Source organism: Haliaeetus albicilla, chromosome 16, assembly GCF_947461875.1.
Source record: "Haliaeetus albicilla chromosome 16, bHalAlb1.1, whole genome shotgun sequence".
NCBI lineage: Eukaryota > Metazoa > Chordata > Aves > Accipitriformes > Accipitridae > Haliaeetus > Haliaeetus albicilla.
Window position 1 is genome coordinate 4,486,384 of NC_091498.1, and position 16,746 is coordinate 4,503,129.

General features: G+C 51.4%; 1 protein-coding gene and 2 long non-coding RNA genes across 4 annotated transcripts; 2 read left to right on the forward strand and 1 right to left on the reverse strand.

The window, feature by feature from the left end:
• Nucleotides 1-267: 267 nt before the first annotated feature.
• On the reverse strand, nt 268-10,584 carry UBXN11 (UBX domain protein 11). Its single transcript, XM_009928035.2, has 12 exons — nt 10,497-10,584; nt 10,087-10,187; nt 9,250-9,304; nt 8,114-8,190; nt 7,511-7,625; nt 5,884-6,101; nt 5,472-5,549; nt 3,915-4,035; nt 2,647-2,747; nt 2,347-2,414; nt 1,375-1,521; nt 268-532 (listed from the first exon to the last, which is right to left on the reverse strand). Exons 1-12 carry the CDS (start codon nt 10,501-10,503, stop codon nt 367-369), a joined length of 1,254 nt encoding a protein of 417 aa, XP_009926337.2. The 5' UTR covers nt 10,504-10,584; the 3' UTR covers nt 268-366.
• LOC138689224 (uncharacterized) lies at nt 1,620-11,628 on the forward strand. Of its 2 annotated transcripts, XR_011328054.1 has the most exons (6): nt 1,620-2,429; nt 3,700-3,851; nt 5,131-5,273; nt 7,990-10,292; nt 10,516-10,628; nt 11,541-11,628. It is a non-coding gene; the product is annotated as an uncharacterized lncRNA (long non-coding RNA). The 2 variants fall into 2 exon arrangements; XR_011328055.1 differs by lacking the exons at nt 1,620-2,429; nt 3,700-3,851; nt 5,131-5,273 and adding an exon at nt 5,424-5,737.
• Nucleotides 11,628-16,044, forward strand: LOC138689223 (uncharacterized). The gene is made up of 3 exons (XR_011328053.1): nt 11,628-11,713; nt 13,809-14,030; nt 15,643-16,044. It is a non-coding gene; the product is annotated as an uncharacterized lncRNA (long non-coding RNA).
• The last annotated feature ends 702 nt before the right edge of the window (nt 16,045-16,746 follow it).

The window sequence follows — 16,746 nt, forward strand, 5'->3', positions numbered from 1 at the left end:
AAAGCTGGCGGCCTTCCCTGAGTAGGGATCAGCCTGTGTAACCTTCAGCAGAGATAAGAAACGAGGCTGGGGGTTTGAGCTGACAGAAACGTGCCCCCCCAGTGTTGGAAGCCCACCTGTCTTGGGGGAAAAAAACATCCACCCGCGAGGCAGTAGGACTGCGCCTGGCACCTTCTGCCAAAGGGAGAGGCCAAACCGCTGCCTCTGAGCTCTTCTCTCTGTCCCAGGTAACGGCGCAATGAAACTACATCTGGAAAGACACCCCTCTTCTCTCTTCCCAGCCAGGGGAGGTTTATAACAGCTAACTGTGCAAGGCAGCTCCTTCCTCTTGCAGAGCTTGGAGCGAGCAGCTCTTGCTAGGAGCTGTTAAGCTGTTTGCAGCCCTGTCCCCTCTTGTTGGGAGGGGTCTCTTCTCCGCAGCAGCAAGGAGACGTTGGGGATCAGGCCACATTCCTGCAGGCTCCTGGAGTTGTCTGTGTACACCCGCTGGGGAAAGGTACTGATGATCTCATATGAGTCGGAGTCTCCACCCCTAGGAAAGAACAGCACAATGTTTCCTACACTCAGGATCCCCCAAGGTTTTACTGAGATGCTCTGGCTGATCCAGCTGTGATTATGTAAGAGCAGAAGGGAGAGACTTTTACAAGCACAGGCCAAGCAGAAAAAAGGACTTCCCGCCCAAACTGCAAACAGCCAGGCACAGAGCGGCCATTCCAGGCTGCACAGCTGCAGTGAGGAAGGAGGTTCTTGCATCCCAACAGCGGTGAGCTCATCGTGGGCTCAGACCAAGGCCAGACCTGCGGCCTGCAACAGGAGCAGGAAGAGGGGAGAGCAAAGGGGTTCCCTCAGCCATCTGGAACTGTCCCCATAGGGATGTGCAAGCACTTGGGCAGCATTAAATGCGTTGGGATACAGAGCTGGCTGAGCAAAGGGTGGTGTTTGTCCAGCAGCGGATCCATCAGCCAAGCTGAAGGCTGCAGCTCAGCTTCCAGGCCACACCAACACCTTGGGAACGGTGGCAATAGTCAGGTGAGTGCTGCTGAGCAGCTGGAAGGAGGCAAGGGCAGTGAATGGACCTGGGTCGGACAGCAATTCCAAGAGGACAAAAGAGATTTAACTCTGCTGCTGTGGCAGCTTTTTGGCAAAGGTGTGACCCTGGCAGTGCTGCCCAGAGAGCGTCTCTGGTTGTGGAGCCAAAGCAGCAGAGCGTGCCAAGCAGCTCCTGGGGCTGGGACTGTAACCCTCAGCCCTGCCCAGGTCAGGCTGATCTGTTTGAAATACAATACCAGGGCCTCCAGCGGCAGCCAAAAAACCTTCCCTGGGGCTCTACAGAGCCGGGTGGAGAGCGAGGAGGGGAGGAAGTCCTAGGCCTACCTGGCGTGGGCGAGGTGTTGGCGCAGGTCCCCTATGGTCTCTGTGAAGAGCATCTTTATGATGTACGTCTGCTCCCCACTCTCAGATTTGATGCGGAGAGTGCAGATATCAGGGGCAGAACCTTCAGCCTCTTCAGCTGTCTTCACCCTGGAGTTAGAAAACCTCATCAGCTGAGGAGTGAGGGCTCTGAGCTGCACTCAATGGGCAGAGCCTCTGGGCTGCCAGGGTGATCCAAATGGGGGAGAGCCTGTGAGCTCCACTCAATGGGCAGAGCCTCTGGGCTGCCAGGGTGATCCGAACGGGGGAGAGGTGTTTTATGTTTGGAAATGTCCTCGAGATGTACAAGGCCCCATCTGACTGTGGGCAAGCAGACCAACCCACAGGCCAAAACCACTGCTTTGCTTTCACTGCTTAAAGGTGCCTTGGAAAGAGGGTTGCTGACCTTTTTTAGCTTTTTCGTTTTAGATCAGGGCTGTCTGGTAAGTACTTTGCCCTACTTTTTTGATTAAAAATAATCTGCTTGGGGTTTTTTTTTCATTAGTTATTTGGGTCTTGTCTTGCCAGAAGACTATGAGTTGAAAAGTGTTGATAGTGTGACCTCCCACTCGGGCATCAATTTCCTGGAGGGATTCTCCCATTTAACATGACCACAAACAGCTTTTTAGATGGTTTCAAACTCTTAGGCCTTGGCTTGCTCTTGGGAAAAGTATTTCACAGCAATAAGTAGGTAACATTTTGAACAGCCTAAGTTTTTGTTAGAGATGTAAAAGATGGCAGGTTCATGATGAACAATTCAGTGGTCTTCCCAAAAATGAAACTGAGACTTTTTTTTCTAATTATTCCTAAGGTATAAGATAGAAGGGGCAAGTCCATTTACTTCCTCAACTGAAAGCCCTGAAATAAACCTTTAGTGATGAAACAGGAGGAAGATGAGCGCCTGACAGGGCAGGGATGGAGGGGCTGTGCCTGTACCTCTCCAGGGCAGACAGCCTGGGTGTCTCCATCAGGATCTCTTTGCTGCTCCGCACCCCATCAGAGCCCTGAAACCAAACCAGGTGAGCATCATCACTGCCTGCTCTGCACAGAGAGCAACCAGTGCCAGGAAAGCCCAGGAGCAGGTGCCAAAGTGCCACGTGTGCTCTGGTGGAGCCTCTCTGGGTTATGCAGAGCCGAGAGAGGCCCAAGGAGGGGGTGCCAGTGCTGTGCAGGGTGCTGAGCCCAGGGAATCACTGCTGGCCTCATCCTGTGGGTGTTTGAGGGGTCCACTCATACCTGCTGCGCTGCTCTGGCTGAATCTCGGACACTGATCGCTTCTCCATGTTTCGAGGACTTAGAAAGCTTGTTGAGAAACTGCTCCACGGAGAGTTTGGGACCTGGTAGAGCAGAGGGGAGATGTGTCCATGTGTGACCTTTTGACAAACAATTTTCCCCCAGAACAGGCTGTTTTGGTGAAATGAGAGAGCGCAACTGCCGACAGGGAGAGCTCTAACCTCCCCTAGCTAGGCTGAGACTGGTCCTCAGTCTCCCCCATTGAAGCTTGTCCCACTTTCTGGCCCACTAAATGTTTGATTGTCAACGTCAACAGTGAGCAACTGTGCAGCCTGTTCAGCACACAGCTGGGAGGCACAACAGGCAGAAACCTGGTTAGCCCTGCTGTGAACAGGAAAAACTAAACCTATGACAATTTTTACAGACTTGGAAAATTTTTCATCTTGTGAGGGTGTATTTGTAGGTGTTCATTCCTTTTTCTGTGGTGGCACTAGGCAATTACATTTTTTTACTACTTGGATAAAGGAAACATTTAGTACAGCTTCTGTTTGTGAATGGCCTTGAGATGAATGAGCAACTAGTACAGTTCTATATAAATAGGAAGATGTTGCTGATGGGCAATGCACACGTTTGGGTTAGTTATGCATGCACAAACCCACTATTTTCTGTCTATATGACTGACTGCATTTGACTTTCCAACACTGACAGGTATTGCTTACACAGACTGCTAGAGCCTAGAAGCAAAATGAGGAATCTGTGGCCTGACCTTATGTCTCATATTCTCTTACAAAAGTCTGAAGAGAAATCATCCCATATTTGGTACAGTCAAGATCAGTCTGGCTTGAAGGTGTCTGCCTTTACAGAGCGAGCTTGTAGGCGAACTGAAGGTTGTTTGCAAGCTACTCCCCCAAGATCTGCTGGGTTCCCTCAGCATCCTTTGCTGATAAAGGTGAAGCTAGAAGGAGCTTGGCCTTTCAGAAATGCACAGGGCAGATATGTTTTTGGAAACCAGCTGATCTTCTGGTCTTTTATTATTTGTCATGTCTCATTCTTTAGGAGGATTTAATGATGAGAGGACACCATGTGTGCTGCCTGGCTCCCAGCTCCTGAAGCAACACTGGGGCTACAAGCACAGGGCTCTGACCCAGAGGTGTTGCCTTCCTCGCTCGGACCCTAGGCGTTCCCCTCCTACCAGCTGGACTGCCCCGGTAAGGTTTTGATTCTCCTCTTTGGGAGTTAACTGCATTTCTGAGGCAGGTCTAAGAATTTACCTGGGATCTTGGTGGTTTCTTGCACCTCATTTGATTTTGAATGGCCAACAACTTGGCCGTGCCCAGGAAAACTCCCTGGAAGGTCCCTCTCCCGAAATACCACATCCCTTCTGTCAGTGACCTGTTGAATTAAGGCCAAACGCCATAAGCAAATCTGACTCTTGCACAAGCTGGTTCTCACTGCATTAGAGCACGATAAACCGCAGCAATGACAACCAAGAGTTGTAAACCCCAAATGAAACCAAGAGAGCTGCTTCCTTGGAAGCTGAGCCAGCTGTCTAAACTCAATGAAATGCATTTTCAGCTCCTATAGGCTCTCTAACAAAGCAAGTCCTGGTGAATCCCTCAAGTCCCCAGGATGGCCCACCCAGACCACAGGGCAGTTGTTTATCCATCTCAACAGGCACTGGGCAGCTGCTCCTTTCCATGAGTTGTAAGAAATGTACTTGGCCCTGACCTTTCCTCCGTGTCTGCTTCCACACTTGAGAATGCTCTCCAGGTGGAATGTGATGTGAAAGCAGCAGGCTAGGGATGGAGAGGGATTTGGCAGTAAGAAGCTGCAGTGGGGACTGTCAGATGGCTCTAACAAACCAAGGAAGGCAGTGTGCTAGCCTGAGGCCCCCAGCAGTGGGGAAAGCTGCATAAATAGGGGTAGTCTTTCTGTCTGGGTTCCACTTATGTTTCTCTTACACCTGGCTGGCCATATCTCAGGTGGATGTGCTCTGTGTCCGTATTTACTCCAGGTTACTGTACTGTCCTGTGGCTTCCAGATGTGGCCAGCTATGCACAGATTATAGAGAACAACAACCCCTAGAGCCTTGCACAATCCTTCTTCTTCCACCTGACTTTCTAACTGCCACACCTACCAGCTCACTCTGGCTGTCCTAACCTCATACTCACCCGTGCAGTTGTGCCCTGCTTTCTTTGTGGCAGTGGGTAGGTGCACCCCTCTGGTTGTGCCTGCTTACATTTCAGATGCACCTGAAGACCTAGATTAGAGTCCTCCGAGGCTCTCTGCCTGCTTTCTGCCTGAAAATGTGGCCTTGGCTTTTTGCTGTTTCTGAGAAATCAAAAAATGGGGTCCAAAAGAACCTCAGGTAGCCAAATCAAAAAAATTGTGGCAAAATAAACTCTGACATCCTCCTTGTTCAATCTGTTTTTAAAAGCTTTTCCAGGGGAACTGTTTGAGAACTTTTTCCTCCTTTTTGTTACACAGCTCTTCAAATGCTGCACACACCTCTCTTCTACAAAGCCTGCTATGCTCTTAGAAGTCTCTTGTTCCAAGACAAGATCCGCTGAGGCAGAGAAACCATTCAGTCCTAATGCCGAATCACTCATTTCCTGTAACGGCTCTAGCAGGTGTGCTCCCAGCCACCCTTTCCCCGAGACACACATGCACAGAATTAAGCTGCGAGTATGCTGTGTTCAGAAACCTCAAACTTAATTTGCTGTGGGGAGCATCCAGCAGATTGGTGAAAAAAAACTGAACAATTTTCTTGGGAAGCAAGAGAGCCATTTCTTCCAAAAAGCTGATGAATAGGGTTTTGCAATGCTTACCTGCAAAGGGATGCCATCTGGGTAGCGCATCTGCAACTCTGAAGGGAAATAGCCATCCATAATATCCTGCAGGCATTGCTGAAACAAAATGACAGCTCATGGTCATACCTCAGACTTCCTATCTGACTGATATATTCCTTCTGGGCTGCTCCTATTTGTGTTGTTATTCCCATGCAGAAAAGTCTGCATAAAAGACCCAGAATCTCCATCTCTAAAAATTACTACACAAAGACATACTGGTCTTTAAAGGCACCATGGGAATACAAGTGAGAAGCTAGAGTTCTCAATAGCTGCTCCTTTTTAGGACTCGGATGAGGTCACAAGCCCTATTCCTACACATGCCCTTTTCTGAGGCTTAGTGAATGATAAGAGGATGGCTCTAAGTCTAATTCCTCTACAGACCTTTCCATACCTGTGTGGATGGGTCCTCATAGGGCCGAAAGGGTCCGTTGAACATGACCATCCCATTTTGATACAGCGTAAGAGGGAGGGGTTCTGGCTGTCTCAGCCGAGCACCCCCAGGCGTGTGCTCGATTTGAGAAATGCCTTCTCCAGCCAGCACATTCAAATCCTTCACGTTTTCCAAGATTAAATCAAAATCAATCTGGTGTTTGGAAACAACTGCTTCACCTGTGGCAGAGGGAGCACAGTTACAGGGGGAAGGGGATGCCAGCTAAGCAGCTTTCACCTTTGTGTGAATTTGAGGTGCATTTGAGTCCTAACATTTTTGGGCTGTCTGTGCTGCCTCTCCATGCTTTGCCTTTCACGCTTTTGCAAAGCATGGTGCAACGCTGCTGCTGTGGTGCAGTGCTGCCAGGTTTACATGGGTGTGTGCAAAAACCACAAGGGCAGGGCAGCAGGGAAACAGCCCTGTTGCTACAAGCTAATGTAACACCAGAGCCAGCTACCATGCAGCCAGCAGTTTGGAGACCACGCTCAGCTCCTGGTCTTTGGTTGTAATTTCAGAAGTGTTGTGTTGTCCCTTAATGTGGTGCTGTAAAATGCGCAAAGTGAGGGACTTAACTAGTTGGATGAACTAAATTGGATAAATGGATCAGGGCAGGCTTGCTGAAGAAAAATGCCAGTGTAAATGCAACCGGCTGCCTGCTCCTTGCCACCAGTAGATTCCTCACTCTTGCTAGGGCACTGCTGAGGCTGTTTATCGGGGTGCTTGAGGAGGGTGGTAGGGTGAAGCAGTAAAAGAGTTGTGATGGGACAGAAAAGTGAAATCAGAAGAGGAAAGAAGAGATGTAGGCAGAGCTAAATCTTTTGGTCGTTTCTGTTCCACTTTTTTACGATGTGATGAGGGTGGAGGAAATACCGTGTTTAAAAGGTGAGCTGAAAACAATTATTTCGACTGCCTCCTCCATCTTCTCCCCTCCTGCATCTCAGGGAGGGAAGAATTAGTTAGCTAAAATTTGCATGCTGGTTAGGAAGCAGCATTGGCTGTACAGCCCAAGTATTACTCTTCTTTTCTCTGTTACCACTTCCTAAGAAGCCATTGCCAAATATGCTTGGACCACATACAGAACAATCAGGTCTCAATTAAACCACTCACATGGTGGTTGGGAGGAAAGGCAAACAATACTCTCTGATAGAGCCAGACAATATGGGTAAGTTACTACAGCTACTATATACACAAAGCATCTGATTCCATTTTCCACCCATTTTACGTCAATGTTATTAGAGCAGTCAAGCTTCAAACGTTTAGGGTATGTAAACTCTTCAGGAAGCAGCTGCTGTGAGGGTATCCTTCCAAATGGGTGAGACATTGGGTTCTCTCCTCTTCTCCTAGACAGGGCTTACAAAATACAGGTATATAAAATACCAACGTTCTGCCTGGCTTAGCTCCTGTTAAATTGCTCCATGTCTCTGTCCCTGAGGTGGACTGATGTGAAGACCTCAGCACAGGATCCCAGATTCTGAAGACCCAAATTCTGGGTCTTTGACGCTTATCTGCTCTAGGGAGTATCATACCTTCTCTAAGCATGCAGCAGGAGCTAAGATAGCTGCTTCAGCAAAGAGTGCTGGTGCTTTACCTGGCTTCCAGAGGGTCCTTGCTGGCCACTCTTCTTTGTCGTTGAGTGATTCTAAATCTTCCAGCTGTTCATGTCTCTCTCCAACCCAAATCAGCCCATAGTCATTTAGAAACTGCTGTATGAGGAAAGTTGTAGACCAGAGCTTCAGAAAACTAGAAATGGAAGCCTGAGAGTGGTCAGCTGTGACCGTTAGAAGTAGAAGGGGAGGTGAAAGAGAAGGTTTGTCTTGGGGCTCTTTGGCCCTGGCAGACAGACAAACTCATTGGCAGGGTTGTAGTAGCAGCTCACTAGTAGTAGGCAAAAGGGAGAGTGAAAGTATCTGTAGTGACACAGTAATCTCCCAAGACTGTAGTAGATGCAAAGAGTATTTCTACAGTCCTAGAAATCAAAATGAAGAGGCTTGCAGGAGGCACAAATGTTTGTATTAAAAAAACTCCTACTGCCCTGTAGCTCGCATCCAACCTGTTCTTTCTTTTCAGAGGGGTGAAGTGAAGAATTGTGATGATCAAAGTGGCGGCTTGAAAAAGACTAAGCAGCCTGGGACTGCAATGATCTCAAACCAAAGGTGTAGATGGCTTTGGGCAAGTGAAGCAGGTGTCTCACCTCCATCTCCCAGACCTGGGTCTGCAGCTGAAGGCACCTAATTTCCAGTTCCTCTGCTGTGGATGAGTCAGGAGCATCTGAAAGGGAAGACTTCGGTTTTGTATGTACAGCCTTAAAGAAGAGCTATAGATAACGTGTGTCACACATTGCAAATGCCCCAGCAGTACCTGCCTGTACCGAAAGTGAACTCAAGCCCATACGACACAGGAGCTGAACATGAGCTCTGCATGCTGGTCCCTGACAATTCAACCTGCAGCAGTTCGATAAAGATGCTGACAGACTAAAGATAGTTGTGAATGATACTGGTGAAGTTTTATGCTGCGGTAAGCTGATGTGAGTGGTGCTGTTTGCAATTATACAATGAGAATTGCTTGACTTACTCAGTCTTAAGGGACCTATTAAAAAAATGAGCAGGTGTCCACTAAAGCTGGATCCAGAAACCTAGACTAAATGGCTAGAACAATGCATGATGAGGTACAAAACATATGTTTGTGGTTTGACAGGCATATTCTTGTTCTCTGCTCAGGAAATGGAGAATTCACCACAGCTTCACGCTTACAAGGTAGTTCAGCCTATGTAGGAAATGTGTCTGTGCTCAGATGGAGAGCTGCTGGATTCCAAGTAACTGAATGGGGGGAAAGATCTTCTGTGACTCACTCAAAGCTGGGTTCAATTTAGAGTTAGACTGCCTTACAGGACAAGTGAGCCTGGACCTATAATACTGTTTGAGACTCCAGGTAGATTTTTGGTTTCGCTTAGTAGCTCTGTTTTTCCAGCCTGTTTGAACTCTGTGGTATTTACTGTTCTTTTTTTCTAACCATCTAACCATCCTCATGTATCTGTGTGGTTGGTCTATACTCATGGAAACGTAGTAACCCGTAGAAAATAGGTCAGGAAATAATGTTTTCTACAACACCAGAAAAGCCGAGTAACAGATGCACATACAAAGCGTGGATCTGCTTTGGCAAACAGTACCATGTGTGTCTAACTGATACCACTCACCAAAGAGGCTTTTGGGCTTTTAAGGCAAGGATGGCTCAGAGAGGAGGTCTCCAAGCCTGCTCTGTTGCAGTACCAGGAGCTCTGTAGCTCTCCCACAGGTAGGAGCAAGGTGTCAAGGGTAGAATAATTTTTACCTTCTCCTTTCTGAATAGCCTTCATCTTCTCTTCAAGTTCAGCAATCCTCCTGTCCTTCAGGACCAGAACAAATAATGACCTCGTTTAGTTCCTTGGCCTTCAGGACCCTGAGGCACAGTTTGCACAATTAGTCCTGGCTAGGTGAGTCAGTGGTGCACATACTCTCATGCCACTTAGAGACAGGCAAAATAAGGGTCGGAAAGGCTGTATCACCTCGCAAATATCTTAGACTCAAATGAGGGCTGGGATATAAATACACTGCTCCAAGAATAGATGAGGGACACACTGACCTATCTCCCCCTCCTCTGTCTGCCCAAGAGCTGTAGGCAAACACACAGACTCCTGCCCCTGTGCCTCCTGCTCAGGCACAGCTCATGTTCTGACCTGCATGCACTAAGTGGCTGATCTAGAAATGCAACCAGCATTTCTGCAGGCACGTCTTTAAAAAAAAAAAAGGGGGGGGGGGTAGTATTTATTCTAAGCTGCAGTCATGCAAAGTGGTCTGCTCCAGGATGAGTCTGCTGTATGAGCAGCTGTTGTTTCAGAAAGCAAAAGGAAGAAAAGAAATGTCTGAAGCTAAACAGCTAATGATATCAGTGAAAGGGTGCTGAGAGTCTTTACTTTAAGAAGTCACGGTAGGGGCTGTCCACTCTCCCACCCCAAGGACTGATAAAATTGCTCTGTTGCTTTGCGAAGGCTTGTTTGTGTAATTAACAAAGCAGGCTATAGATTAACTTGTTTTAGCCCAAACTAGGTCTAAGCAGGTGTAACACTACTGTGGCTTCAACCATCAAAGCAGAGCACAGAACACGTTCAGTAAGGGGCAGTATTTTTACCTTCAGCTGGATTTCTTGTGCTTGTTCCTCTATTTTTTGCTCCAACAGAGTGACTTTTTGCATCATGGAGGACATGAGCTCCATGTCAGTGTGAGCTGCGCCTGAAAGCACAAATACGTATTACCTCTCTAAAATGGCGATTGGTATTGGAGGCTTGTCTGCACCATAGTGGACCCCACACAAGAATTCCTGCTCTGCCACAGCAGGTAGGACAAGGGTACCTTTTGGGCGTACTGAGTAGAAATCCCTTGGCTCCTGACTGGTGGGGAGATGGCTGTGTCACTGACAGCACACTGTGTATGCGAGATGTGGACCACAGGAATTAGCCCTGGCCTGGGGTATTGAGTCCACCAAACTGTCAGTGAGAAACTGTGATGGCCCAGAACCCCCTAATCATTGAGGGACTTTACCCTGCATATTCTTTTTCAGTGTTGTCCCCCTTGAGCAGGAGGGGAGACTGCCTTGCACTGGATTCTTTGTCCTAGGAGACAGGCTGTCATCTTCTGAGAAGAGGCACGAAGAGCATGAAAGAAAGAAAACAGGTCAGCGTTTTGGATAAGACTTCTTCAAAAGCAGGTAAAGAAATACTGGGGTTATGCTGAGGGAAAGAGAGGGCAGAAGAAGGCAGGGTGGCCCACTCCACTCAATCCCGTAAGACTAACGAGTGTATGTGGGCACTTGTTATGAGCCAGGACCCAAAGGGAAGGTACAATCTCAGCAGAGTGAACACAAAATGGGGCTAGCAGAAAAAGACCATGGTACTTGTACAGAGCATCCTGCACTGCCCAGCAAGCCAGAAAGTGGTAATATTGAGCTATTTTAACAAAAAGCACAGCACTCTGGGATTAAGAGAAGCAGCAAACTTCACTGGGAGTGCAAAGGGAGTTTTTGCCCTAAGATCGAGTAGGAAGGATGTGACCTAAAATGGAACTGTAAAAATAGATGAGGCTCTAATGTGCTCTAGGGCTTGCTGAGGATGTGGAAACCTTTTGTTACTTATCTGATTTTGGACACGTGTAGGAGAGCGCTACAATCATTGCAAAATGCGTAGACAGTAAGAAAAGCCTTACCAGTGGAGGCAATGAACTTGGACAGCTCTGCCCTCTTAGTAAAAATAAAAGGAGATAATATGTAAAAATGAAACATTGGTTCATTAACTTTGGATTTGCTTAATGGGAAAATTTTTTTAAATGTAACTGAAAAGGCTGTCCAAAAAACCCTGAATGGTACATTTCTCTCATCAGCCCATCTTCCCAGTCCATATATACTTGCTTTCTGGGCAGAGTGGGGTGTTCATACTACTAAATGTGTGCCTTGTAGTAACAGTTAAAATCCTTGAGCTCCAATCTGTGGGTGCTGTCTGAAAGCACAGGGGGTGAAACCGTGGTGAGTTGAGGTGCAGTGGTGCCCGCTGCGTCGGGGTGAAAGAGCTGACACTTGTGATGCCATTGCAGCTGCAGAAAGCAACTTTCCTTTGCTTGAAACTGAGGAAACGCAAACGCGATATGAACCTGTGCGAGACATGACTGACTAATATCCCTGCAAATGCGATATGAACCTGTGCGAGACATGACTGACTAATATCCCTGGTACCTGCTGGGGACCGATGTCGGCCAGGAGACAGCAAGTAAGAAATTTGGGGAGTTTTATTCGAGCTGATGTTGTTTCTGAGCCTGTCACCGTCATGTGCAGCTCTGTGAGTCCCCGGAAGGCCGGTAGCGATCAGCTTTTTGAGGGATCGTTAGCAAAAAAGGGCTCAAAATAACGGGGGTAACCGGGTACTGCCCGGGGGGGGGGCGACGTGGGTGGCAGCGCTGGGGACACGCCGGCGTGTGCTCGGGGGAGAGGACCGCGTCTTGGGGGGGACCCTCACGGTGTGTGTGGGGGGGCTCCCAAACCACGGGGGGTTTTCCCCATTTCCCCCCCAACCCCGCTGGAGCAGCACTCACCCCGCCCTCAGCGCGCCGCCGCCATCTTGTTTACAAGCGGTTGCCACGGCGACGCAGGGCCGCTGCGATTGGCTCAGCCCTGGTCACGTGGCGGGCGAGGCAGCCCCGGAGGCCTACACATCCCAGCATGCACCGCGCTGCCGCCTTCCCTCGAGGGGACGAGGGGGGACCACGGCTACGGCGGGAGGGCGCCGGCGGGGGGACCCCGGCTGGGAGCCGGGCCCCGGGACCTGCGAGGGTCCCTACGGGATCCGCAGACGTCCCGGCTGCTCTCCTGGTGCTCCCCGGCCCCCTCGGTGGGCTACCCCGAGGCCACCTCGGCCTGCGCTGCGGGTGATCCGGCCTGCCGGCCCGTGGCGGGGCCTTCGCGGCCTCCGCTGCCGGCTGCTCCCCGAAGGAGAGGAGGGATAAACCGGGGGAAGCCTCCTCCGTTTGTCACTTGAGGAGGGAGGCTCGGGCTGGTGGCAGGCTCTGTTCTGCCTGCCACTTCTCTGCCCTGCACACCTGCTGGCAAAACGGTGTGCTTTCTTTTTTTTTTTTTTTTTTTTTTAACCTCTGTTCACTTCAGAGTGCTTCAAAGGTTTCCTGGTGCTGGGGCGAGACCAGGTGCAGGAGCACCACACGCAGCCATGCTTCCTTTCCTCACCCACCCTCTGCACACCCTTAGCTTCAGCCTGTAGACATGCTCTGTGGCAGAGCCTGGCCCGAGGCATCACAGACTGTACAGCTGCTCCTGATTTCCTCCGCTGCTTCGTCTCCATTTTTTAGCAATGCTTTCCCTCACCCAGGCACTACCGCACGCTCGTTTTGCCTCGCTGATGCGCTGAACTCCACTCGGTGCTTGCCACCATCCAGCCAGCCTTCCCTGAGCATCCCCCGTCCCACCCGCCACCGTGCTGCTCTACTCTCCAGAGAGCTTGGCCTCGCCTGTTGGAGAGGAGCAGAACAGGCTGATTTTTAGCACCTTTTATGGGACGTCAGCTGTCCCCATGAGACTTTCATTTTGACAATTACATGAAGTGCAAAAATGAACTAAATTTGGTGAAGCTTTGCTGCAGAGGAGCCTTCAGCTGCCGGTGCGCTCACTGTGCTGTGATGCACTTCAGCAACACAAAACCAGACAAGCGGTGTATATGCTGGGCGCATTTCAAACCATCTCTAACCAGATCGCTTTTGTTTCCTGCTGCTGAGTCGAGTTGGGTGAGGGAGCTCAGAGATCTGCTGTGAGGAGATGGATGTTGGGGGGTTGGAAGGAAGCCACTTCCCTGATCCATTACCTGGATCAGACTACCCCAGGTGTGTAATGGAAATTCAGAGGGACAGCTTGGACACAGCTTCTGCCCTGAGTTGCAGGGAAGGAGGTTTGTTATGCGGTGCAACGCAGAGCCCTTGTTGAAACGTTGGCTGCAATTTGCAAACCCTCCCAGTGAACCAGTGGGGTTTTTTTAACCCATAATCGCTATTAGGCCTTCCTGGGTGTGGGGCACAGGATGGGGAGCCCCAGGGGAGGTGCAGAGCTCAGCCTGGGGGGTTTTCATGCTGCAGGTGGTATTTTGTGATGTGGAAAAAGGCAGGGCGAGGGGCTTGCTGCCTTTGCTGGAGATGGCAGCCAGGATGTCCCACTCAGGACTGGCTGTGTGGCTGTTCTGGGGAACCCGGGGAGCAGGAGCTGCTCTTGTGCCGGGTGATGGAGAAGTGGGGCTAAAAGGGCTGTACGGTGTTGTCCCCGCCTGGACATCCCCCATGCCATGTCTTGTACTTTCTCCCTTGCAGCATTGGCAGTGAATGCGGCTTCCCCAAATCGCCCTTTTGGTGGTGGGGCTGGTGCAGGGAAGGAAAGTGTGATTGGTGAGACAGGGCCGTCGCTGCACTTAAAGCCTCTGACTGCAATCACTGCGAGCAGATGAGGAAGTGTCACAGCACACTGTAAGTCAAGCCCTGACCATGCAGCGCACCTGTGGGCTCCTACTGCTCGCCCTGCTTGTCCTCTGCATGGTAAGAGAAACCCCACAGCGCGGGGCCCAGCAAAGGCCGGAGTGTCCAGCCAGCTCTGTCCTGTGGGCATGACAGCAGTTGGGGAGGCTGTAGGGTTCAACCAGTGGGAGAATTTCTGCTGAACTTCAGCTGTAAAATTGAGCATTTGACTTTCTATTTTACTTTATCCTTGGCTATCTTACCAGGAGCTTTGCACTGTGGTCTGTAAGCTCTGAATACTTCCATACGTTGCTTTTTTTAAAGCTTTTTTTTTTTTTTTACTTAAGACCATCACTCCTATCTGTAACCTTTGCACTTAGCTCTCCACCCCATCTTGCAGCTTCTCCTCTGCATGCTGGCCCCCAGCCTGTGCCTGATGTGGGGATGCTGAGCATGGCTGCGGGGACACTGGAGATGCTGGACACGGCTGTGGGGATACTGGGTGGGCACACGGCTGTGTGGTTTCCTCTTACCTCTCTCTGCTGGAGGTTGTTTTCCTTCCTGCTGGGAGGCTCCGTGGAGACTTGGTCCGAGTGCCGTGGATGTCGGCTCTCTCCTGGGTGGGGACCGTGGTGTAGGAGGGATGAATGTGTTGGCGTTTTCAGGGAGGGTAATGCTATTCAGAACAGCTGTTGGGATGATTTTTTTTTTTCTACAGTGTGTTGATAATGGGGCCAGATTTGCTTATGCTTATTTCTCTCACAAACTCTACACAGCTGTGACCACAGCTGGCTCCGCAGGGTGTATTTATGCTTTGGGAGTCCTGCTCTGTGGCTGGGCCAACCAGCCAAAAACCCTCATAGCACAAGAGTGCCTGTGAGGAGGTAGAGCTGGGCGTTGGGGCCCTGTACTGGCTCCGGAGGGACCCAAGGAGTGGTGCAAACCAGTGTGGGGGCTGGTTCATGGAGGGAAATGGTGTTCCTTTTCCAGCAGCCCAGGGCAGCGCTTGTCGCTGCGGTCCCTGTTCACAGGCGTAACGCACAGCCACTTACATGGGGAGTCCCAGGAAAGGACCAAAAACCCAGAGAGAGTGGTCCCGCACAGCCAGGGCTAGAGCGATTCATGCCAGTGCCTTAATTTGGAAGGTGTTGATCTTTAGAGACGGAAGGAAACTGCCCTGAAATCACCATCCCAGCTGTGTTACGTTTCCCACACTGGCTGCAATGTCCCTGCTTGCAAAACCCTGGGGGGACAGCGGTCCCTCCTCTTCCTCCTCCCCCTCGCTTCCAGCATGGGTGTTTCCCAGCTCTGCTCCTGCACCCCACATCCCATGGGTCACCACATCCCCAGCCACTTCCTCACAGCCATCTGAGGGCCAGAGACCAACCCCCAGCTTCTTCTCCTTCCCCCCCCCCAATTTCTAAAAGCCCCTGGCTAGAAACAGGACCACGAAGTGAGGCGGGAAAACCCTGAAGCCAATGGTAATTTCTGTGTGTGGTGTGAAGGAGAACCTGCCAGGGGAGAGGAGGCCGTGTTTCCTGCCTGGGAAGGGGCAGCGTGGGCACTGGGGTGACCTTGGCTCCTTTCTGCCCCCAGGGTAGCTGGGTTGAGGGGTCTTGGGGGGGGTTTCTACCCCGTGCTGCTGTCCGCTCCGGTTTGGAGCGATGCCTGACTCTCTCGTTTTCTTTTCCAGCCCCTTGGCCAGGCGGACAAGGGGATTGTGGTCACGACTATCACCCCCACTGCTCCACACCCCGCCGCAAGCAACGTAAGCCCCCTCTGCGGCAGCCCACTCCTCCTCTCCCTCACCCTGGCGCTGGCTGTGGCTTTCTTCTTGCGGCTGCGCTGACCCAGAGGGGGCTACTGTGCACCCCCACCCCAAAGACGACACCCCCAGAATGGCATCCCCTGCACCAGCACCTCCTCGGACCCTCGCAGGATGGAGGAGCGGCCAGCGTACCGCCATCGCTTCCTTCCCTGCCTCCCTCTGCTCTGTTCTCCCGTTCCCCTTCGGCCTCTAAATGAAACCCCAAAGCTTTCCCAGCTCGGAAGCCGGCCTGCAGCGAGGTTCTGAGAAATAAAAGCGACTGGCGTACAGGCCTTTGGCTCGTCTCCGCTCTGGGGGCTGGTTTGGTAACGGAGCTGAGGGGCCGGTGGGGGACACCAGGACCGGCTGTTTACCCGGAGCCTTGAACCCTCCGTGCTGGAGGGACCTGAGCCTTGTGTTTGAGGGGGGTGTGTATGAGATCGGGGGGGGGTACGGCCTGGATCCCCCCCGAGGCTTTTCCACAGCCCCGGCCCAGGCCCCGAGGCCCCGCCCGGGGCCGGGGCCTCGGGGCCTGGGCCGGGGCCCGGTGTGGGCACAGCGCCCCCTGCAGGCCGGGCGGTCCCTAGAGCACCCCCCTCAACCCCAACAGTGAGTCCTGGCCAATCCCACGGTAGGGGCATGTGCTTCCCCACCAATCAGGCGCTGTCAAACACCCGGCTAGTAGCCAATCCCGGCCCGGCGGAGGGTATATAAGGGCGGATAAGGGGCGGTGGCTCTCCGTGGCGAGGGCGAGGCGCATCTCTGGGTCTCAGTTACTCGAGTGGGGCCTCGCTGAGAGGCTTTTCCCCCCTCAGCAGCGTCCCCACCCGCCGAGCTGGGCTGAGCCTGTGTGTTTCGAAGTCCCTCCGTGGCTTCCAGGTGCCACAGGCCCAGCTCACGCCGTACAGGGTGGCAGCGTCCTTCCTGCGTGTCTCCTAGGCCCTCACCCACCCTCACCCCCATCCTCTGGTGCTCTCCTCTGCCTTCCCA